Raw genomic sequence first — 24,832 nt, forward strand, 5'->3', positions numbered from 1 at the left:
AATCATCAGGGTCAGGTTCTATGGCACACAGAGGTGTCAGTGTCAAGTGGTATGAGCTCTTCTATGTTCCTCTTCTGGGTCTTACATGTTTCTCTTTCAGGAGAAAGAGACCAAAAAAAATGAATCCAAAGAAAAATATCAAAAAAGGCATGATTTGGACAAGGAAGAAAAAGGCCGCAAAGAGCCAAAGGGATTAAACAGTGAGTGTTAATACTACCATTTACCATTTCCATATTTTATACAAGGAATTAAATTTACTGTGAGACACTCTTCTAATCTCCCATGTCACAGAACTAAAAAAAATCATTTGTTTATTTTTCAGTTACAGTTGACACACATTATTATATTAATTTCAGGTGTACACCCTAGTGATTAGACATTATATAACTTACTAAGTGGTCATCTCAGCAAATCTCATAGCCATCTGACACCATACATAGTTATTAGAATGCTGTTGACTATATTCCTTATGCTATACTTTCCATCCCCAAGACTGTTTCATAAAAACCAGTTTGTACTTTTAATCCCTTCACGTTTTTCACCCATTCCTCCAGCCCCCCCTCCCATCTTGGCAACCTTCAAAATTTTCTCTGTATCTGTGAGTCTGTTTTGTTCTGCTTGTTTGCTTATTTTGTTTCTTGGATTCAACTGTTGATAGGTACATATTTATTGCCATTTTATTGTTCATTTTTTTAATCTTTTTTCTTCTTAAAACCCTTTAACATTTCATGTAATGCTGGTTTGGTGGTGAGCTTCTTTTACTTTTTCTTGTCTGGAAAGCTCTTTATATGTCCTTCAATTCTAACTGGTAGGTTTATTGGGTAATCTTAGTTGTAAGTCCTTGCTATTCATCACTTTGAATATTTTTTGCAACCTCCTTTCTGACCTGCAAAGTTTCTGTTGAGAAATCAACTGACAGTCTTATGGGAGCTCTCTTGTAGATAACCAACAGTTTTTCTCTTGCTGCTTTTAAGACACTTTCTTTGTCTTTAACATTTTAATTATGATGTGTCTTGGTTTAGACCTCCTTGGGTCATCTTGTTTGGGACTCAGCACTTCCTGAACTTGTGTGTCTATTTCCTTCACCAGGTTAGGGATATTTTCTATCTTTTTGTTGTTGTTATCCTCACCAGAGGATTTTCAGAGAGTGGAAGGGAGGGAAGTGGGGTGGGGGCAAGAGAGAGAGAGGCAGGGGAGGAGGGAGAGAGAGAGAAACATTGGTGCAAGAGAGACCCATCAATTGGTTGCCTCCTCCATATGCCCTGACCAGGGCTGGGGTTTGAATCTGCAACTTAATTCCCCTGCCCTTGACTGGGAATCAAATCCGCAACCCTTCAGTGCATAGGCTGAAGTTCTAAACACTTAGCCACACAAGCCAGGGCTGTCCTTTTTTCAAATAGGTTTTCAATTCCTTATTCTCTCTTTTTTCCTACTGGTACTCCCGTGATGCAAATGTTTGCATGCTTCCAAGTTTTCTCAGAAGCTCCTTACGCTATCTTCATATTTTTGGATTCTTTTTTCTTTTTGCTGTTCTGATTGAGTGTTTTGTTGCTGTTTGCTTTCTTGTATTCCAAATTGCTGCTTTGATTCTCATCATCATCTACACTACTGTTGATTCCTTGTAAATTATTTTTCATTTTAGTAAATGTACTATTCATTTCTGACTGATTCTTTATTATGGTTTCTTTGTCCTTTTTCATGCTGTTGAAGTTCTCACTAAGTTCCATTGTTTTGAACTCTGTATTTGGTTGTTTGTTTGCTTCCATTCCATTTAGTTCTTTATCTGGAGATTGCTCTTGTTCTTTCATTTGGAACTTATTTTTTTCGTGTCTGCATATGTTTGTTTCTATGTATTAGAGCTGCTATGTCTCCTGAACTTGGTAGAATAGCCTTTTGTCGTAGGTGTCCTGTAGGGCCCTGTGGCGCACCTTCCTGAGTCACTAGAGCTGGGCACTCCAGGTGTGCTCCTGTCTGAGCTGTGTGCACTGTCCTGTTGTAGATAAGTGTTGATTGCTTTTGGCCTCACTGAGAGGGATGGACTCCCAGGCTGATCAGCTGTGAGACCCTTCTGCAGCTACAGCAGAGGAGCTGCTGTGCAGGAGTGGATCCTGTGGAGCAATACATGCTTCAGTGGGGCTTTGATGTCCATGAGTCTGCCCCTTGAGTGTATCACTTTTGGGGTTGGTAGGGTTGCAATCTGGTATAGTTTGCAGCTGTCCCCTGGATGCCCTGGCTGTGGAACCTCCCAGGAAGTGCAAGGTCAGCTGCCTGGCAAGGAGTTATAGAGTGATCTGCAGATGGCTGCTACTTATGTTGGGCTTGGAGGTACCCAGGAGAGGCAAAGCTGTGAACCAAGGTTGGCTGTTGGTAGTGCTGGGCCTGAGGCCACTTAGCAAGAGGTATGGGATATGTAGGGGCCAGATGCTGCATGTTTGAGAGGTTTTCAGTGAGTTTGAAGTATAAGGCAAGAGAGGCCATTTGTAAGGAAAAGCCACTGGAAATGGCTTGGGTGGGTCCACAAACTGAGTGTGGTAAAGAGTGTGAGCCAGGTTAATGGAGACTCAGATAAGGCTTCTGCCTGCACTTTTCATTTGGGCAGTAAGCTGCCCCCTCCCCTGCTCTTGCCCTCATGACAGAAAATTCAGTTCCTTCTCGTAAGTCCCTGTTTCCTTTCAAGCTGCTACCCCATCACTGAAGCTTAAAGGGAGTGAGTTGGACTACGTCCATGCATGGATCCTTTAAGAGGAATTGCCTGGGATTCTAGCAGCCCTTCATCTCCCTCAGCCACAGTCCCTGGTGGTTTTTCCAGCCAGAAGTTATGGGGACTTGTCTTATATTTATTTTTTTATTTTTTTGTTAATCCTCACCTAGATTTTTTTCCCCCCATTGATTTTTAGAGTGGAAGGGAGAGAGACAGAGATGGGGGTGGGAGGGGAGAGACATATATCAATGTGAGAGAGACAAATAAATTGGCTGCCTCCCACACATGTTCTGACCAGGGCTGGGGATCAAACCCGTGACCCTTCGATGTGCAGGCTGACACTCTAACCATCAAGCAACACTGGCCAGGGCCCAATTTTATTTTATTAATTTATTTTCAGAGAGAGAGAAACATTGATTTATTGTTCCACTTATTTATGCAGTCATTGGTTGATTTTTATATGTGCCCTGACCAGGAATCAAACCTGCATCCTTGGCGTATTGGGATAATGCTCTAACCAACTGAGTTACTAGGTCAAGGCCATACCTCCCCAGCCATGCCTCCCGATTTTAAACGGCCACAGGTGGGTGTGGGACCAGCCTATTCCGTGTATCTGCCCCTTTTCTGGTTATTATGTCAGATCTAGTGCTTTGCCAATCTTCTTTTCACTTTTATTTTTTGTTAAAAGTTGAACCAGCTGGTGTGGCTCAATAGTTGAGCATTGACCTATGAACCAGGAGGTCAGGGTTCGATTCCTAGTCGAGGCACATGCCCAGGTTGCAGGCTTGATCCCCAGTGTGGGGCATGCAGGAGGCAGCCGATCAATGACTTTCATCATTGATATTTCTGTCTCTCTCTCCCTCTCTCTTCCTCTCTGGAATTAATAAAAATATATTTTTTAAAAAAAGTTGTGTGGAAGTTTCACATGCATCTGCTAATTTCTACCAGATGCACAGTCAGTGTGCTGGCATGGTACCCTCCCATTTCCCCACTCACCCCAGAGATCATTGTGTACAATGTTAGCTTCAGGTTACAGTTGTAGGCAGATGTGTAAGCAGGACAGTTGGTGGTATGACTAGGGTTATTTTGAGGCTGACTGTCTTGTCAAAACTGGGAATGGTTCATAACAGTGGAAAACAGCCATTCACTTTCTATGTAAACCCTTTCTAAGCATTGAGCAGCCAATAGAAAGACCAATTGAAACAGCTTCATGGGTTTGATAGTACAAACCTAATGATGCTTTAGAACCAAGGTAGATATTAGTAAAAATTAAGGAAATACCTGTTTCTTTAACACAAACCCAGATTTTCTTTTGATTACAACAGAAATTGTGGTTCCTATTCATTACCATTTTTATTTTTTTCACTAGCATTTAAGGAAATCAGAAATGCATTTGATTTATTTAAATTAACTCCAGAAGGAAAAAATGATTTTCCTGAGAATAATCAGAAAAGAGAAGAAACACCACTGGATTGTAATTTTGCAGAAGATCATAAAACCAAGGAAAACAATCAGGTACTTAAAGAAAGGAGAAATACAAGAGATGAAACTGACACATGGGCATGTATAGCTGCAGAAGGTGATCAGGATGTTCTAGATGGTATGTGCCCAGCCGACGAGAATTCTGGTGAGTGTTTGCAGTCAGTTTGCATATTTTCTCAGGGCTGTATGATTTCACTCACCTCATTTTTTCCCATTGTAACTCAAGATCAGAGAATATAGGCATAGACGATTTTGTTTCAATTTCCTGAATAAACAGCTTTTTATATTGAAAACTTAGGCCATTCTGTGGTTTTTAAATTGACCACACAAATATTTTATATGTCCCTATGATGTGACCAGCACATTTTGAAATTGTACAAATTTCAGGTATTCTGCCTTTATCACTCTTGCTAAGTAGCTTGATTATATACCTAATAGATTTCTTTCAGAAAATTATCAAATGCAGACTTAACTGATATTCTATCCTTTTAACTGCAGCAAATGACACTTCCTAAATGGCATGTTTGTAAATGCTCTCCTGATGATGTTGGGATTGGCTGAGGAGGGAGGTCAATGTGTGGAATATTGGGCACATGGCTGTGAGGGTAACAGAAAGAGTGCAATATATATGTACTTATAACTAGGACAGAATAAATCTGATAAAACTGTATCATTTGAATCTTGAAAAAGTTGAAGAGAATTAATGTTACAGAATATATGGCAGAGTGGATAGTCTGGGTTGCCTTGGTACTACAAAACAATTAGGCCCTGGGTATCAGGTAAATCATGCTTTTAGATGCATTGGCTTATAGGAAATTGGGACAATTGCTAGGACCTATATATAGACAAGGGAGAGGAGGAAATGGCTTGCCCCAAGGCCAGATGCCAAATAGCAGCTCTGCTATTTAGGATACCAGGCAGTGAACACACACAGTAGATGTTGGTTTGTACCCTTGGGCATCCCCAGATGATATCTGAACCACCCTTTACAGAAAGGGCAGGGAGAAACTGGAAGGCAGCCACCCCAAATTGGTAGTTGGCAAGTAGAATAAGCAAGGGAACTTAACATACGAGGCTCATCTTGGGAGACTGTGAGGCAAGTAGATCTCCAAACTGCCTGCCAAGTCTTAAAGTTTATAGAGAGGCCTAAATGATGTTCGGGTGGTCTCACAGTACCTTCTGCTATCAAGGCTGCATCCCTGAAGTGGCTCCCACTGTGGGAGAACGGTGGTGAGGACATACATTCTAGGTATGGGAGGGTTGAGGGAACCTCCAGTTGCCTATGATGTTCAATCGATGGTCATGTCCTTTGAATGACCTCTTCCAACACTCCACCCTTGTGACTGGCTCTTACAATGTCACATGCCTCCTCTTCCGCAATGTGCCCTTGAGGGGTCAGCATGGGTTTTCACAGCATGGAAGTGGCTCATTTGGCCTCTCTCTGGTTGCATTGGAGACAGACACCACAGCTACAGTACAGGCATATGCAAGCAATAACAGGTTAAGACAATGATTCCCAAAGCAAGTAGTAATTTTTCCTTTAAGCCCCAAGATCAGAACCACTGATTTATTAAGTCTGCTAGGCTAGGGGTCAGATCACGCAGTGCATTCACTTGTGTCCTCAATGTGATATATTAGCAGACTAATGGTGTGAACACATTGTGTTTGGACAGTGGCACAGGTCTGCCTTTTGTGACGCAGTAGTAATGTCCAAGCCATCCTGCTTCAGAGGACAGCTCTCTCTTAGGGACTTTTCAGTATTCAATAAAGATGGGCTTTGTTGGCTAACATTCAAGGCTTGGGTAAGCTTAGTGTAGGGGCTTTCTTGTGTGTCATAACATCATCCAGGGCAATGGAGGGAACAGAGATGGTGGCTGAATGATGGCATCCATGGGAAACCAAATCTGGCCTTGAGGAGAGGGGGGGTTAGCAACTTTAGGAACTTGACCAGGACATGTATACCATCCATGTCAGCTGGAGCACACAGGGTGAGGAAATGGACTGCTGGGAGTAGAACATGCCAGACTGGGACCCCCAGCTCATCTCCTCTCTGTGCTTTTCCTCTCTGTGCTTGTCCTGCTGGCAGGACAGCAGGGTGCCAGTGTAGTTCCCCTCACCTGGGATGCCAAGTTACCCTCATCCCGGTGGGACATCTCATTGCAAATTCCTATAGATGATGGATGCCTCTCCCAGGTGTGAGGGGGCTTCATGTTCTTAGCAGCACAGCACTTTGGTCCACAATTCGAGTCAGGGCAATGACTGTCTCTTGTGACTTATGTTCCTTTATGGCATGAGTGGGGAACCTTTTTTCTGTCAAGGGCTATTGGGATATTTATAACATCATTTGCCAGCCATACAAAATTATTAACTTAGAAAAATTAGCCTGCTGTATTTGGTCAAACATTTAATTAACTCACCCCTAATGGCTTGGCAGGGCCAGACCAAATGATTTTGTGGGCCGGGGCCAGGCAGGCGTTCCCCACCCCTGCTTTATGGCATTAGGTACCTCAACAGGGGTCTCTAGTCTGTCATATGGACAATGGGCCCTACTGGCTGATCATTCAACTGTATGAAAGCCTGGGATAGTACTTTAGCCCACCTTGGTATAGCGGTTTACCTGGTAGTAACATAATCTGTGGCTTTACTACTCATTCCTTTCTACCAGCCCTATTGCCTGCAGGTCATAAGGGGGATGGGCCTCCAGTCAGTGTCATGTTCTTTTGCCCAGTCTAGCACATTGTGATCTCTAAAACGTGACCCCATCACTGTCTTCTCAACTTCTTTAATCCTCTAGTAGTGGCAGCCTGGTTTGCATAGCAACAGGGAATAGCTTTGGTTTGCCCCACTTGGAGGGAGGTGCTGATACAATGAATGTGTGGCCCCCAACTCCTATGGCAGTTGCCCTATAAATTGTTTAATACTGTCACTGCATTAACAAGTCACTATTTCTGGAGCGATACTCCCATCCGACCCAGGCGTTGTGGTGGCCACTCCTGTTTACCTATCTGCTGCATCCACTGAAGGGTCAGCTGTTAGGGCCTCACTTTCCTGATTGCCAGCGGGTGTTAGTACCTCATGTGTTGGGATGTGGAAAAGTGAGGAGCCTTAGGTTCTTGCAGGTGGACTCAAATGTCTTTCCACATGTCCTGACCCCACAAAAGCTCACTCATGATCATCCACCTGTGGCTTCACACTGCCTGAGCCGTAGGGTCAACCCCTTTAGAGTAGCCCACCTATTAGTGCAAAGTATTAATGGCCAGGGCTCTTGACTGATCATCAGCCAAGCTACTGAGTGCAGCCCACTGGCTGCTGCAGGCCCTCTTTGTTTCCATACAGACAGTGTTGTGTTGGGTTGAATAACAGCTGTAACCCCACTGGACAGGTTGCCCAACTAGACCATGTATCGGGCATCAGCAGTAATCGCCCCATGTTCTGTTGAGGCCGCGGTATAAAACTATAGCAGGAGATAACAGCACTTACCTGGGCATGTTCAGACACCTCAGAATCAGGTCCTTGCAGATTTAAAAACCAGATAGGTTCATGGGGAGGAGAGCTCTTGATTTGGAGCTCTGTGTTCTGTTACTTAACAATCCTGTAAATTAGATGGCCTGGTCTCCATTTATATGGCCTTTCATTTGTATGGCCTCCTCAGTGCTTCCTGTGGTTTGTGGTTTCCCAGAGTTTTGGGAGGAGGTGGCTCGCTTTCCTCGACGGTGACCTCACAGGTCATTATAGTCTAAATGCATTAATTCACAGAAATAATTACACAATCCTTATGGAGTGTTAGCTGCTTTTTCTGTTCAGAGAGGGAGGTATAGTGAGTTCTGTAACTTAAAGTCACACAGCTGACGGAGCTGGTGTACAGATCTAAGTGTGTCACTCGAGGCTGTGCTGTCATGTCTCCATGCCCAGTGCTGGTTCCAGTTGAGAGCTTTGGGAGAAGTGTATTTGCATTGCTTTTACAAATTCCATTTCCATGGCAAGGTTAACTGCATAACGTCTGTGTCATTTGAGGATTTGGTTTTAGGTAAAAGCCTTTAACTATTTGTGCTTTTCAGTCATTTTTAATTTCTCCCAAATGAGTTATGCTTAAGACTCACCGCCAAAACCTGTTTGGCTCAGTGGTTAGAGCGTCGGCCTGCGGACTGAAAGGTCCCAGGTTCGATTCCGGTCAAGGGCATGTACCTGGGTTGCGGGCACATCCCCAGTAGGAGATGTGCAGGAGGCAGCTGATCGATGTTTCTCTCTCATCGATGTTCCTAACTATCTCTCTCCCTTCCTCTCTGTAAAAAATCAATAAAATATATTTAAAAAAAAAAAAAGACTCACTGAGTCCAGGGATCAGACAACTGAGATCATCATTTGCTTAATGGTGGTGGTGGGGCCTGGAGTACACTCAGTAGAGAGGGCTTTCAGGAGGAAAAGTGTGATCCGAGTCTGGAAGGATCAAAGGGCATTTACTGTTATTTACACATTTCCAATGATTGAAAGCAATGTACAAGAAGAATGGCCAAAGAAAGAAATGTTAGCAGTTCCTCTTACTGACTCTAGTTTCTCTCTTCCTTTGAGCTACTTAATCTTATACTTACAATTCATATTTTACTATTTTATAATTAATAGTTTACCAATTTATCTTTAAGCTTTTGAAGCACTGTAACTTCTAAATATGGGTAGTTTATGTTTACTCACCAAAGAAAATCAGAAATTTCATTGAAGACTCAGTTACATAATGACATATGTTAAAGGTGTATATAAAGTTTTGGTTAAGCCAGTACAGAAAAAAGTATTTTAAAGCCCTTCTATGTTCCAGATGGCAGACAGCAGATTTTGAGTCTAGGCATGGACCTGCAGCTGGAATGGATGAAACTAGAAGATTTTCAAAAGCATCTTGATGGGGAAGATGAGAACTTTTCTGTAACAGATGCCATTCCAAGCAGTGAGTAGTGTGGGAGTTATGAGGACCCTTTTCATAAATCTAGATACAGAAACCTAATATCATTTCTTTCATTTTAGATTTATTGAGAGATGCTGTGAAAAATGGGGATTATATTACTGTGAAGGTTGCACTTAATTCAAATGAAGAATATAACCTGGACCAAGAGGTAGTAAATACATCTTTGTAAAATCTCATGAAAGGAATATGTAAATTAGCTTTTAAAATAATTGTTTTCTTTTTTATTTAGCTACAAAAGTATTGCATTTTCACTTTATAAAATTCAAAAATTGCAGAATGTAGAAAATTTTAGTCCCTGTATTCCCACCCCTAAAGTGACCATTTGGTTCAGCTGTGATCCTTCTGATTTTGTCAATGGTTTAACCTCTGCTGCTATTAGGGGTGGTGTTTCAAGTCACTGTGTTTCATTGAGAGCTGTCTATTAACAGCAACTGCCTGACTTCCTATTGTTGCCGTGGGTTTTATACTGATTTATGAATTTTTTTTTCAGCCTTGTTGAAACAAGGCCACCAAAAATTTGATTGCCTCCCCCCCAAAAAAATGGGAGAATATTTTGTGTGTGTTTTTAAATATGGAAGCATATTAACCCCTTTTTTCCTGGTTTTTAGCTTTGTTGGTTTTTTGTTTTTGTTTTTTTAATCTTTTATTGCTTGGAGGGTTTCTGTTTATTTTTATTTTTCTCACCTGAGAATGTCGTTCTTCGAGACAGAGAGAAACATTGGTCAGTTGCCTCCAGCACGCACCCAGAATGGGAATTGAACTGGCATCCTGGGTATGTGCCCTGATCAGGAATTGAACCCACCAGCTTATGGTGTCCAAGACGAAGGTCCAACCTAGCCACCAGGCCAGGGTAGAGGGCTTATATTTTTAGGTAGTTACATCTGTTGATCTTTTCCTTTATGGCTTTTGGGTGTCTTGTCTTGCTTAGAAAAGATTTATATATTTTCTTCTTTCATTTTCTTGCTTATAGTTGTGGATCTTTAATCATTTGAGGTTACACTTCAAAAAATTGTTTTGATTAAAATTGCATGAAATATATAGATCAATTTGGCTGAGAATTAACATGATTACATTTTCAGTCTTCCATTTAGGGACATAACTACATTCAGCTCTTTATTTTAATTCCTTAAGCAAAACAATTTTTTTCTTCATAGTTATTATTTATTTCAGATCAATTTCTAAATATGTTATAATTTTGTAATTATCTTGCTATGATTATGAGATCTTTTTTCTCTTACATTTTGTTTTCCAGCTGTGATAAAGCTATTGATTTCTGTTTGTGTTTGTGTCTCCAGCCACTTTAGAAAATTCTCTCACTGTGGTAATTTTGAAGTTACTTTCTAGCTAGTTTGACCACTTGCTAAAAATAACTATTTTGTTTCCCTTATTTTCAATATTTCTTTCTTTGGTCTTGTGAAATTGGTGATATCTGAACAACAGTGGTGATAGAAGTGATCTGTTCTGTTTTTGGTCTGAGTAGGATTTTCCCTCAGGGTCATGGCATCAGGTTTGATTTCTGTCTTGTTGGTGGTTTACCTCCTATACTCTGCCTTTTTTTTTTTTTTAAGCTGCTTAAGTATCGGGGATGCATGTTGGGTTTTATCAGATGTTTTCTTTGAAGATTTGAATAACAATTCCTAAAAGATTTACTTTTCCAGAAAATTGTAGCTACACAGTGCATTGCATCTGTCAAGGTAAAACATGCATTAGTCACAAAACAAGCCACCACTTTTCAACAATCTGAGCAAAGATAAAATGCCTAAGGAACAATATAGATTTGCAAAGGTTGGATTCTTTAAGCACCAGTTTAAAAAAAACCACAAGTGGATGAGTATCTTCAGTTATAGGTACTAAATTCAACCTTTTGCATTAGGAATTAGAACACTTTGTCATATAACAGAAACGTATTATAAAAGTGAGTAGTGTCAAAGGAATAGAACCGCCAGCATTCAAAAACAGCTTTGTTGCCCTGGCTGGGTGGTTCAGTTGGTTGCACCAAAAAGTGGAGTGTTCGATTCCTGGTCACAGCACATACCTAGGTTGTGGGTTCAGTCCTCACTCTGAGCATTCTCTCTTTCTCTCCCTCCACCCCTCTTCCTCCCTCCCTCCCTCCCTAAATATATCCTTGGGTGAGGATTTTTTAAAAAAAGGGAGGCTTATGAAAGCACATCACTCACTAACCCTCCTGAAATTCAGACTCTGGTCCTGCTTCATAGCCATTTATTTGCTGCCACTGCCTCCTCCTCCTCCTCCCACCACCCTGACTATGGCCCCTACTCTCCAACTCACCCAGTCTTTGTGAGATGCATGCAGGGAACTTTCTAAAGTTAGATTTTTATAAATCTAGAGAAAGTGCTATTGCTAGAAATAATTTTTCTTACATTAGTGTTCCCTCAAATTACTCATACTGGCAAATTCTGCTAAAACTTTCAGATTATAACCAAATTAATTCATACTCTTGGAATTTGGTTGTATCAGATGGTAATTAATGGTTTGGTTTTCTCATCTGGTGTTCGTTTTAACTAGCAATTGGAAATAATTTTAGCTAATACTTACCTTTTTATTATTCACCAACTTTACGTAATTTTATCTTATTCAAAGCAGTTGTTTTACTCACTTTTTTCATATCAGTGTTGTTCCTTACTTATGAATCTTTTTTATCCTTAGAGCAAACTCTTACTTCCCAGCAGTTAGCAATGGTTTTTTAACCCAGATAACATTCATTTCATTGTGTCCTCAATACACTGGGCTTAGGTGACCAAGTGGTCATTTCTAGCCTTACATCTTTGGGCCAACTAAATGAATATAATCAATGTGAGTTTTGCCTAGAACACAAGGAAACTTTTAGACCTGAAATTTGAGATAAATACCTTTGCCATCTAGATAGCTTCAAGATTTGTGCAAAGTATTGATGTGCCTTTAGAACATAATACATCGAAGTTGTAAAATTTTATAACTGTTGGAATACTTACTCTTTGATCCTGCTTGACTATGCTAACTGTGGGAGCACAGGTCCTTCTCTGCCAAGAACTGGACCTTCATGGACGCCGAGTATTAGACAGAAAAGACATGAGAAGTCGAAGGCGTATAAGAGAGAGTCTTTATTGCAGACCAAGTAGCCATTGCTGCTAAGTAGCCATTAGACAAAGCAGTTCTTCAAAGTAGCTTACTAAGCAGTAGCTGCACAAAGCAACCTAAGCAAACATAGGAGCCATTGCACACACAGCAGCCCAGCTCTACATAAAAGCAGCCTTGTACCACCTGGTTAGTAATACATTTTTATACCAACTTGGACAAAAGAGGCTTCTTGCCAAATAGTGACATCAATATTTGGGCCTCAGAAAGGTACACCTGCTCAGTGCATACAGTAAGGTTGCTATGTCCTTGCTTAGATTGGCCTTGAACATCCAGTGTACTCTGATTAAGGTTCCCATAGTAACATTTATATATATAAAATTCCAAAGGTTATTTTTTATTTTTTATTAGGATATTTTAGTGAAAAAAATTAAGTAGATGCTTAAATCAATGTACTTTAATAATTTCACGTTGAAACAGTCTAGATGAAAAGAACTTAGTTATACAATTTTTATGATTAAACATTGACATTTTTTCCTTACACAAAACTAATGAAGGATTCAAGTGGGATGACACTGGTGATGCTTGCTGCAGCTGGAGGCCAGGACGATCTACTGAGGCTTCTCATCAGAAAGGGAGCCAAAGTGAATGGCAGACAGAAGAATGGGACCACCGCACTCATTCATGCAGCTGAAAAGGTTGGTCACTCACAGTGCAGCCATTTCATAGTCGTACAGGAATTCCTGCTCCTGGAATAAGACAAAATCTGTTTCTGTAGTGAAATATAACAGTCATACAGTCAACTTAATTTTATATTTCAGTTTATCTATGACTTATCATGAATGGATGCTTTCTTTTAAATCAACAATAATACTTTGCAGTTGAATTTTCAAAATGATTATCTAGTTGGAAGGGATTTATATTCAACAGGACCTCCGATTAAGGTACTAAAATTAGTTTCAATCAATAGGGTTTTGATTGAAAAATCATTTCCAATTGAAAATAATTAAAATGTTCCCATATTATTATCTACCTAAAGCAGCGGTTCTCAACTTGTGGGTCGCGATCCCTTTCGCGGTCGAATGACCCTTTCACAGGGGTCGCCTAAGACCATCTTGCATATCAGATATTTACATTACGATTCATAACAGTAGCAACATTACAGTTTTGAAGTAGCAATGAAAATAATTTTATGGTTGGGTCACAACATGAAGAACTGTATTTAAAGGGCCAGAAGGTTGAGAACCACTGATCTAAAGGATTGCTATGCAGAGGGTCTTATGTAGAAGGCAATGGTTAACCCTCAGATTGAACTCGCTGGCAAAACAGAGTGTGGCTGGGCAGGGGACTTAACCCACCCAGCACCTCTGGTTCTCACAAGACCCTGCATAGTAAAGAACCAGGAAATTTCACCTACCTTCTTGGGATAGATTGTCTTTTTCCTGGTGGCTAAAAGTTTCAAAACATCCAAAAATATCTTACTTTTGAATATAAGAATTTGAAGAATTAAATTTGTTTTCTTTTCTTTAATAGAACTTTTTAACTACAGTGGCTATTCTTTTGGAAGCAGGAGCTTTTGTAAATGTCCAGCAGAGCAGTGGTGAGACCGCTTTAATGAAGGTAAATGCCTCACATGATTGCTCATCCCCTCCATGCCTCAGATGTGTATGTTGGGGTCTCCGACAGCTAGGGCCTGGGGATTTGATGGGGAACAAGATAATCTCTGGATTGCACATGATAGATGAATGGGAAAAGTAGCATCAGAGAAGCACTTAACATGTAGTGTGATGAGTAATGCGAGAGAAGTAAGCGTGGAGCTAAGGGATTACATCAGAGTCCAGACAAGGTTCAGTCCTGTGGCTCCCAGGCAGCCTTAGGGTTACTGTGACAGGTGGCCTCACTGTGGCTGTGAACAGGGATGAACTGTGCAAATGGGAACTGGAGTGGGCTATGCACAGAGCCCAAGGAGTGAAGTGGAGGCTATAATCTAGTTTTTATAGGTGAATTAATCACTTCATCCATTGTGTATTAGGAATTGTGGTTTGCAGATAGTTTTAAGTGGAAGGTTGTTAAAGCTGCCCCCGTGCACTCCTGTATTACCCCTCCATGGTTAGTGGTTTTGCATTTGCATCTATGGGGGCAAGTTCTGCATGTTCTAGTCGTTTCCTAGGGCAGTTCTGGGTTCCTGGCATAAAATGCTATTAGGATACAGTAGTTTTTAACACCTAGTAATGTTTTAGTTCCCCAAGTGGAGGCTCTGCTCCTGCCCTGTCCTTAGACACAGTTTATGAACTGTTGGCGTTTGTCTGCAGTCTGTTTTCAGCCTTCTTTCATGAGTCAGTAAACAAGCATGGCCACAGCCAGGTTCACAGTGGGCTGCCTGAATCTGCTTTCTAATTCGTTATTCTAAAGGCCTGGCCCGCCTGCTGCTTCAGCCTTAGGGTTTTACACTTAGGGTTTAAACCCGGCTCACTGTTTGTGTTTCCATTTCATTGGTGGCTCGTGGAAATATTTTGTTCAGGACCCCTACTTTTGAATTTGTTTTCCATTATGTTTGTAAATTGTCCAATGTTTAGAGCAGAGGTAGCATTCAAAGAATGAATTAAAACTATCTTACTGAGAAATCACCAAGTGGGTTCTAAACAGACACTCTATAGTGGTCTTTAAAGTGTGTCTCAGGGCCATTCTGGATTTAAATTCAGACATGTATCCATGCTTGTTACTCTCCTCAGAGCAGATACTAGGAAAATTCTGAGGTTTTGTGATGCTAAGAGGCACTTTAGATTCCCAGGGCTTTCCTAATAAGACAACAGGACATGGATGGAGAGTGGAGCTTAAAAAGGCCTGGTGTTTCTTCTGGGTTGGGATAGAGGTATCGTTTTGAATGTAGCACAGATTTCTGTACGGGACCCTCTTGTTTATGTAAACGTTTCTAATACCCAGGGAGACCCAACTCCAGGTTTTTTCCAACCTTCTTTCCCTCTCTTCACAAAGAGCTCCCAGGCTGTCTCATGTGTGAAAAAAGGGACAAACACTGACTGGTAGTTAACTTTAGTTAATTATTGCTCCTTTTTTTTTTGGGACTTAGGCCTGTAAAAGAGGAAATTTGGATATTGTACGACTTGTAATTGAATGTGGAGCTGACTGCAATATTTTGTCAAAGCACCAAACTAGCGCAATGTATTTTGCAAAGCAGTGTAACAATGTGTTGGTGTACGACTTGCTGAAGAATCATTTAGACACGTAAGTGCGCTGTGACTGTGCCATAGTTAAGTTACAGGGCTGGACACATCAAAATAGGAATGGCCTAGCTCTAGCAACGTGGCTCAGTTGGTTAAAGAATCATTCATCCCATACACCAGAAGGTTGCAGGTTTGATTCCCAGTCAGGGCATATGCCTAGGTTATGAGTCTGATCTCCAATTGGGGTGTGTACAGGAGGCAAACAATAGATGTTTCTCTCTCACATTGATATTTCTCCCTCCCCCATTCTCCTCCCCCAAAATAAAAAGCCATATCCTCATGAGGATTAAGAAAGAAAGGCCTTGCTAGGTTCCTCCATCTATCAAACATTAATTTAAATTAAACTATAATTTTATCTCCCTCTGGTAGCAGGCCCTCTATATAAATTATTTGCAGGCACGCACGCACACACACACAAGACAAAAACTGGAATGGTCTATATATGTAACTGCTCAGAAAAGACTGTCAAGTAGAGGTCCCAATGGGCTTCTCTTCTCAAAAGATCACAGATTTTTTTAAGAAAAAAATCACAGATTTAAGTGGCATATGAATTACTTTTCTACAGGTATTGAGGACTTAGAAATTTTTAGACTTAATCTAGAAGCATCTCCTTAAAATCTTGACTAGGCTCTTAATTTCGCTCACATTTTCTTAAATTTTAGTTCATTCTTGTTTTTTAATGGACACAATTTTTAGAGCACTTTCAGGCTCACTGTGACATTGAGCAGAAAGTACAAGAGTTCTTCCATATAACCCCTACCCCCACACATGCACAGCCTCCCTCACCTTGGTGTTGTACATTCTGTGGGTTTTGATAAATGTGTGACACATACCCACCATCATAGTATCACACAGAATAGTTTCACTGCCCCCCAGGCTCCACTTATTCATCCCTCTCCCCCCACTAAACCCTGAGAACCTTTTTGTCTCCATATTTTTGCCTTTTCCAGGATTTCACATAGTTGGAATCATCTAGTATGTAGCCGTTTCAGATGGTGGTCTTTTACTTACTGATATGCACTTAAATGTCCTCCATGTCTTTTCCTGGCTTTATAGCTCATTTCTTTTTAATGCTGGATCATTCCATTGTATAGATGCTTCACAGTTTACCCATTCTTTTTCAGAAGAATTCTAAGACATTTACTTTGGCAACAAGTAACAGGAACGTCACAGACAGTAGCTAACACAAGTAAGGTGTTTATTATTCATATAACCAAGTATAGAGGTAGGCAGTTTAGGCAGGAATAGCCTCTCTCATCCACCATAGTTAGAATCTGACTTGGGTCTTCATGTCTGCAAGATGGTAACTCCATTTCCAGGTGTAGGAGATCTATATTTTAAGCAGAAAGTAAGGTCAGTTTTGGACAGGAGACAAAAAAGGTGGCAAAGGTCAAAATAAAGGAATATGTGCTTAGTGAGTGTGCCCCCTTTAACAGCCTTTGATGAGAGCCTCGCCCAACCCATTATTTTTTTGTTAATCCTCACCCAAGGATATTTTTCTTTTCTTTTTATATTTTATTGATTTTTTACAGAGAGGAAGGGAGAAGGATAGAGGGTTAGAAACATCGATGAGAGAGAAACATCGATCAGCTGCCTCCTGCACACCCCCTACTGGGTATGTGCCCGCAACCAAGGTACATGCCCTTGACCGGAATCAAACCTGGGACCCTTCAGTCCGCCGGCCGACGCTCCATCCAGTGAGCCAAACCAGCTAGGGCGAGGATATTTTTCCATTGACTTTTGGAGAGAGTGGAAGGGAGGGGGAGAGACAGAGAGAAACGTCCATGTGACACATGGACTGGTTGCCTCCCACACGCACCCCAACCGGGCCCGGGGATTGAACCTGCAACCCAGGTAAGCGCCCTTGACCAGGAATTAAACCCAAGACCCTTCCATGTATGGGCCAACACGCTACCCACCGAGCAATACCAGCCAGGGCCCAACCAATAATTTGTGTGTGACTGACCAGCATTTATGGCTACATGGAATCCTGGGAAGCCAGCTCATCTCAGTTTGTTCACATGGATAACAGATCCAGATAGCCTGCAAGTAGGTTGACCAGCCTTCCTGGTTTGCATGATACATGGAGCGATTCCTGGGATGCTGGACAAACCAAATGAGTTGGTTACCTTCTTAGTGAGATAGTTTCTGCCCTTTTGCAGCCATCATTGAAGCAGCAGCATCCAGAAATGAAGTTTAATTCCTTTGTGACTTCTGACCAGAGCAAAAACCATAAAAATCATTTCAATGCATTTTTCCACATATTCTCCTGTTTTCAGAGTTGAGGCAGACGTACAATGTTCAATTCATGCCCATCCAAAAGGATGACAAAGGGCAGCAAATTGGCAAAATACTTTGATTTCTGCCATCTGTAGAAATCTTAGTCATTCACCCCAGCAAGGTGGTTATCACTAGACCAGCCGTGGGCAAACTACGGCCCGCGCTTTTGAAATGAATAAAAGAAAAAAGACCATACCCTTTTATGTAATGATGTTTCCTTTGAATTTATATTAGTTCACACAAACACTCCATCCATGCTTTTGTTCCGGCCCTCCGGTCCAGTTTAAGAACCCATTGTGGCCCTCGAGTCAAAAAGTTTGCCCACCCCTGCACTAGACTAAATCTGAACAAATATCACAAAAAAATCCTTGAGTGTAAAGCCAAATCTCACCAAGTAAAAAAAAGGGCAAACATAAGGAAGAAACAATTGAGAAAATGCAGGAATAAAGTAATCTTATATACAGCTTTCATTAAAAACTGTTTAAATGAAAAAAAGTTTTCTGAATTTTACTTGACTGCTTGTGTGTGTGCCAATTCTTGGATTTATTTTTTAACAGAATTCTCATTTCTGATTCTCCAAATTGATCATTCATTTATTAGACAGATATTTATTGAACACTATGTGCCAGGCACTTTTCAGACTGCTGGGGAGATGGAGAGAGCAGTGGGGGTAAGGACTGCCCTCATGGAACCGGAATCCTTGGGAGAGGACAGACAGTAAGAAAGACAAATGGCATGTCAGGTGCCCAGTGCAGAGTAGAGGGATGAGGGAATTGCATATTATTTTTAAGGTTGATCTGGATTTAACAGTTTTACAATTTTATGGCTCATGATTCTTTTTTACATTAATAGTAACTCTTACTACATACTTTATTATTAGACTTTCAAGAGTAGCAGAAGAAACGATAAAGGATTATTTTGAAGCACGCCTTGCTCTTCTAGAACCAATTTTTCCAATAGCATGTCATCGTCTCTGTGAGGGGCCAGATTTTTCAATGGATTTCAATTATAAACCTCCACAGAACATAACAGAAGGTAAGCCTACATTTTCTCTGTTTGAAATGTGACACTATAGCTGTTAACTGATTTAGAACTCATTCTTTAAACAAATCTTAAAATTCTATTAGTATAATAATTATGTAAAACAGTTATCAACAGAGTTGCTCTGGCAGAAAAAAAGAAACCAACTGATATCTACCATCCCAGGTGACTTTGAGGGGTCCACAGAGCATGTTGTAGAACTTGTTTAAAAAGTATGGCAGTTTGGTTTTATTTGAATTTTTACATTCTCAGCCCAGAATCAATTTCTTTTTTCTTCTGGATTTTATTATTGGTAATAGTCTTGGCTTTTTAAAAAAGTTTAAAAGCAGAAAATAGAAACTTCAGTTCTGCTTCCTGGCCACCATGCCTTCTCTAGGACACAGATGCCATACATACAGAAAGCTGAGTCTCTTCCTAAACGTAGCAACCTGGGTTCTGGCTTTTTCTGTTTTGTTTAAGTAAAATGAATATATAGCCCTATCAATAATTGATAGCCATTCATAACTACTCACTATTTGGTGAACTTGGCATTGACTGTTCATGTCAGTTTGCATTATAAAGCTGGAAAGCAAAATCACTGTCAAACCGTAAATAGTTTGACAAGGTGTGCCCTTCCTTCCCAGACCAGAATAAACAAAGCAAAGGGCCCCTGGCAAATGTGGCTCTGTTGGTTGGCCATAGTCTCATGCCCTAAAGGTTGCAGGTTTGATTCCCAGTCAGAGCACATGCCCTATTTGTGGGCTTGATCCCCATTGGGGGTGTGCAGGAGGCAGCTCATCATTGATACTTCACTCTCACAATTTCCCTCTCCCTCCCCCTCTGTCTAAAAATAAACTGTTCCTTTAAAAAGAATAGCTTTTCTTCAAAATTAACCTTGTAGAATATTTTGTTTTTAATTTTTAACTTTTCCTTTTTATTGAATTTATTGGGTTATACAGGTTTGAAGTGCACAATTCAACAACACATCATCTGTACACTGTATTGTGTATTCACCACCCCAAGTCTACATCCATCACCATTTATCTATATCTTCCTCCACCTCCTACCGCCTCACCCTCCACAATCCCACACTGTTGTCTGTGTTCTTGAGTTTTTTCAAATCTCATGCTAACTTTTTTTTCCAAAATGAGATTTTTTTTCTATTAATCACACAATTTGGAAAAGGCAAAACAGTATGTGGAAGAAAACAGAAAATCACTCAAACCCACACCCAAACACAACTACCATAGAATGCCCAGTGGTTTACTTCCAGGGATATCTATGCATTTGCATTCAGCAAATGCCAGTTCTTTTCTGCGGTAAAATTATTTTATTTTAAAAGCACATTTTAAAAAGTCCATTCTATGAGCTAGCAGTAGGAAATACATAGACAAAAAATGACAGGAGTTGTGGTTTAGAAAATTGGAGGAGTCCTTCACTAGGGAGGAGAGAGTGGGCATGACACACAAGTTGTGTCTGTTCTTCTACCCTACCCATCCCCACCTCATCTCCTCCCTTAGGTACTGGAGGGTGGAGGTTCAAGGATTGGGTTAAAAATCTGTGTGTGCATCTCTCCTGCTCAGGCTCTGGCATCCTGCTATTCATTTTCCACGCGAATTTTTTGGGTAAAGATGTTATTGCTCGACTCTGTGGACCATGTAGTGTACAAGCTGTAATTTTAAATGATAAATTTCAACTTCCTGTTTTTCTGGTAAGATTTTTCTATAGTTCATTACTGAAAAGTACATTTTTCTAATCAAAAGATGACTTAAATGGCTATGTTTTAATAAAATGTTAATTATAATTCAGTAAACCTGTTGTTGGAAATGAGGCAATAACCTGTAATCATCCTAAATTTTCACTTACAGGAAATTCAACAAAGAAGAAAAGTATACCTGTTCATGCTTCAAATAATCAAATACAACAAATGTCCTACTGTTGTATTTGTGCTTAGTTCAGTGATGGCAAACCTATGACACGCGTGTCAGAGGTGACACGCGAACTTATTTTCTTGGTTGATTTTCCTTTGTTAAATGGCATTTAAATATATAAAATATCAAAAATGTAAATCTTTGTTTTACTATGGTTGCAAATATCAAAAAATTTCTATATGTGCCACGGCACCAGAGTTAAATTAGGGTTTTTCAAAATGCTGACACGCCAAGCTCAAAAGGTTCGCCATCACTGGCTTAGTTTATGCTTAATTTTAGCTTTCATTATGCTAAAATTTGTATTTTTATTACAAATATTTTAAAATAAAAATACATAGTGGTTGTAAACCTTCCTTTTTAACGCGTTTAAGTGCCCAGCCTGTTTTGTCTTCTGGACAGAAAGTATAGTGTCAGTCACTGGTGACTGACAGGGCGCTTAACGTGTTAATATAAGAAATGCCCTTGAAGAACCTTAATGCATGATTCCTTGGTCACATTTAGAACTCTTTCGTAACACTCATGCTGTATATTACTGGATGCATTCTAATCATAAAGATTTACCTGGATATTGTTTTTTCATTTGTAACTTTTTAATAAGTCAAGGGAAATTAAAGAAATCACAGCTTACTACCTCATGAATTCAAATACAAAACTTAGAGTCTTAAAGGTTTCTGGTCTTTTCAGATTTGGCCTAGCTGTTTCTAGATGTAGATGTTGAAAGAAATACTGACCCTTTTTGGTCTCTTTCCCTAGGATAGTCATTTTGTTTACTCATTCAGCCCTGTTGCAGGCCTCAATAAACTCTTTATAAGGTTGACAGAAGCACCCTCTGCTAAGGTGAGAATTCTTTCCTCATATTTATTGTTCCTACTCAAATTGTTATGCTAGGTAACTTTATCATGTTGTGGCTTCTTGGTATGCCTGTCCTAGAGACCTGTGCTCCCTTGGGTAAGTCAGTGCAATATGAATGTAAAACATGGCAGATATAAAATATATTGTGTCTCTATAGCAGTCTTGGCTTTGGTATTTAATTGCCATATGTTATGTCGCTAGGCTAGTCACTAAACTCTGTTTGTAAAATGAAGCTGGTGTCTGTATAATAGTACAAGTATTAAATATAATAACAAAATCAAATAATAAGCACTTGGATTTTTTTTTATATATATATTTTTATTGGTTTTTTACAGAGAGGAAGGGAGAGGGATAGAGAGTTAGAAACATCGATGAGAGAGAAACATCGATCAGCTGCCTCCTGCACACTCCCTACTGGGGATGTGCTCACAACCAAGGCACATGCCCTTGACCAGAATCGAACCTGGGACCCTTGAGTCCACAGGCCGACGCTCTATCCACTGAACCAAACCGGCTAGGGCAGCACTTGGATTTTTTATTATAATAGTGATAATCTAACCACTTACATTGATAACCAATTTGGGAATATTGCAAATAAGAGGAACAAGTCTTGGGCATGTATATTTCTCCCCTCTTCTAAGAAAAGAGAACTACCTCTGTGCTGATCCATATGCATTTTTTTTTTTTTTTTTTTGCTTCCTATAGGTGAAATTGCTAATAGGTGCGTACAGAGTGCAGCTGCAATGATCAAACAGAGAATTGGGATGGAATGGCTTTCAGACCTATTTTTAAATACTCCCTTCCAAGCAGTTTGGAATTCTGGCACAGCTAACACTTTCAAATTTAAAGTTTGATCTGCAAACCTCATGCAGTTTAAGGCCTAACATCTGTTATATGTGGGACATGATGTGTTCTATGTAATATATTATAAAATACAGAAATGTAAGTATTTGTGCCAATGCTTTGAAGTTGATGTTGTGTCTGAACTGCATACTTAGTTTTCCACAATGTGGAATGGTACAGGGTTATTTAAGAAAATTACTTTTTTTAACTTGAAATTTTCTTTTTAATTTGACATTTTCTACTACCCCAGGTGAATTTCTGTAAATAAAGTGTGAATTTGCCCCCCTTAAAATTGGAGCAAAAAGGTCTGATCTATTTCTGATATGTTTCCTTTATTTGAAAAGATCAGACCCTAAGAAATCAACCAGAACGTTGTGAGGCCTAAAAAGAAATATTACACGTCCCCTTACTTTGAATCCTGGGAGGCTAGACCGTGGGGTTACTGAACTTTTCCATAGGTAAAACTCTTATTTGGTGAACTAATAAATCAAGCTCAGTCTGGATTATAGAAATGTTTAAAATGTAGTTCCTGATTAGTTTTATAATTGTGAGTTATAATTTTAATAAAATTTTCAGAATGTCACATATTAGTCCCTATACATTGTGTTTACAATTCAGACAGCCATTTTTATTTTACATACTGAAACTGCCTTTTCCTAGTTTTCTCATTAAAGTACCACAATGTTGGTCTTTCTTATTTCTTTGTATCCCAAATAAATGTGGATACCAAATGTGTAGTTTTTAGCTAAATTTTGTACTAGTACTGTATCTGATTTCATAGCTTTTGAAAAAAAATTGAGATTTGAGTTAGCAACAGTGCATAAGATCATTAAGGGGGAGGGGGTCAATAGTACCTTGGTCCAGTACATATAAGAGGAATGGGCTTTTTAAGAAAATTTCTATTAGGTCATAACTACTAGTGAGTAGAAAATAAGACATTCCTTTAGGAGTTTAGGCTGAGAAAAGTCATCAAGGGGAAAATGGGTGAGTTATTTCAACTGAACCAGGATCAGAGAACATGAAAGTTTGAGTCAGTGCCAGATGTGCTAACTGGAATACATGTAGAGGTACATAATTTAATACAGTTGCTCAGAAGTATAGCTTCTCTAAAAACATACTTGTCCCTGAGTGGAAAATGCTGAAAGTTCTGGTTTCTTATATGTAAATGGTATGAACAGTGATTTCTCTGGGAAACAAATCAATTTCTAAGTATTAACTTACCAAAATGTATACAGATAGGCTTAGTACTACAGGTCAAAACAAATCAATCTCCTTGTATAAAATGTGTATAAATAACACAGAACACATACCTGAGCTTATTATTTCAACCACAGGTGATCTCATGACTAAGCAGGTCATCACAAATGGGATGCATTCCTCTTTGGCCAGACTCCCTGAAAAGCAATTAGTAATAGCTTTTTGCTCGAATTTTATCTTAAAAAAAAAAAAAAGAAAAATCACTCCTCAGCCATTCCTCCTTTCCAATGTATAATGACATAAGGACACATAATTGGGTTATTCAGTCAACTTAACTTCCTAACTACACCATTCAGATCTGCTCTGAGTATGGCTTATAGACAGCACATTACATATTCTTTTATCTGCAATACTTAGTACCAAAGGAAAGTACCTAGTAACACTCACTAAATGATGGACTACAGTTAAATAGTTTGGTTTCAGTCCAGGAATTTGGAATTATTTAATTTCATACAGTATCTTCTCAAGTCATTCCATCTGAATTCTTAAATTTGTGGGATTTACTCAGTGGTATGTCAGGAGGTTGCAATTTGGAACTCAGGTGCTGCTTTTTAAATCCTCAGCATTACACTGTTAGCTTTATTATTTTTAAAAATATATTTTTATTGATTTCAGAGAAGGGAGAGGGAGAGATGAAAACATTGATGTGAGAGAATCGTTGATCTGCTTCCTGCACTCCCCCCACTAGGGATCTGGGGTTGTGCCCTGATTGGTAATCGAACCATGACCTCCTGCTTCATAGGATGAGGCTTAACCACTGAGCCACACAGACTAGCTACACTGTTAGCAATAAAAGTCACAGGATAACTTAATAGTGCTAACAGAATATAAACGGCGAAAGGGCCTCACAAACCATTTACCATGAAAGTCTAGACTTTGAGTAAAAACTGGGAGAAACTGAAAAGTATAAATCTACTTTTGCCAAACCTTTATATATCAAAATAGCCAAAATTGACTTCAAAAATGAGAACTTTGAAATTTTTCATACAGTTAATACAGTTAATACTGTATAAACATCTCAAACTAAATGTTGCTCAGTTCAGAGGATGGCTGATAGAATACACCTTACTTCCTCCATCCTGTGCTAACATATGATACTTCTTTCCAACCCAGTCTGGGATTTCTAGGCCTGGATGCTACCTCCGTGTACACAGGACCCCTAATAATAAGCTGGAAATTATAATGAAAGAGGGCT

General features: G+C 39.8%; 2 protein-coding genes across 8 annotated transcripts in view; one reads left to right on the forward strand and one right to left on the reverse strand.

Annotated features, from left to right (window-relative positions):
• The window catches only part of MPHOSPH8 (M-phase phosphoprotein 8), a 56,723-nt gene extending 33,657 nt beyond the window's left edge, over positions 1 to 23,066 (forward strand). For 2 of the 3 annotated variants that reach the window (XM_081083586.1, XM_081083588.1), the window contains exons 4-14: positions 101 to 200; positions 4,071 to 4,328; positions 8,994 to 9,119; positions 9,197 to 9,285; positions 12,770 to 12,910; positions 13,746 to 13,832; positions 15,301 to 15,455; positions 18,615 to 18,769; positions 20,338 to 20,465; positions 21,439 to 21,522; positions 22,243 to 23,066. In XM_081083586.1, coding sequence (XP_080939712.1) covers positions 101 to 200; positions 4,071 to 4,328; positions 8,994 to 9,119; positions 9,197 to 9,285; positions 12,770 to 12,910; positions 13,746 to 13,832; positions 15,301 to 15,455; positions 18,615 to 18,769; positions 20,338 to 20,465; positions 21,439 to 21,522; positions 22,243 to 22,284 — 1,365 coding nt within the window. In that variant the 3' untranslated portion in view covers positions 22,285 to 23,066. The remainder of the gene's footprint in view (positions 1 to 100; positions 201 to 4,070; positions 4,329 to 8,993; positions 9,120 to 9,196; positions 9,286 to 12,769; positions 12,911 to 13,745; positions 13,833 to 15,300; positions 15,456 to 18,614; positions 18,770 to 20,337; positions 20,466 to 21,438; positions 21,523 to 22,242) is intronic. The other variant, XM_081083587.1, reaches the window with a different exon arrangement.
• PSPC1 (paraspeckle component 1) overlaps positions 12,224 to 24,832 on the reverse strand; it is a 133,508-nt gene continuing 120,899 nt past the window's right edge. The window contains exons 8-11 of one of the 5 annotated variants that reach the window (XR_013995549.1): positions 23,691 to 23,774; positions 17,421 to 17,557; positions 16,466 to 16,784; positions 12,224 to 12,961 (exon numbers count right to left, since the gene is read on the reverse strand). The gene's annotated coding sequence lies outside the window, so the exon portion shown is untranslated. Of the gene's footprint in view, positions 12,962 to 16,465; positions 17,192 to 17,420; positions 17,669 to 23,690; positions 23,775 to 24,832 lie in introns of those variants that run through there. The other 4 variants (XR_013995550.1, XR_013995547.1, XR_013995548.1 and 1 more) reach the window with 4 other exon arrangements.

This window comes from Myotis nattereri (genome assembly GCF_964212035.1).
Source record: "Myotis nattereri genome assembly, chromosome: 2".
NCBI lineage: Eukaryota > Metazoa > Chordata > Mammalia > Chiroptera > Vespertilionidae > Myotis > Myotis nattereri.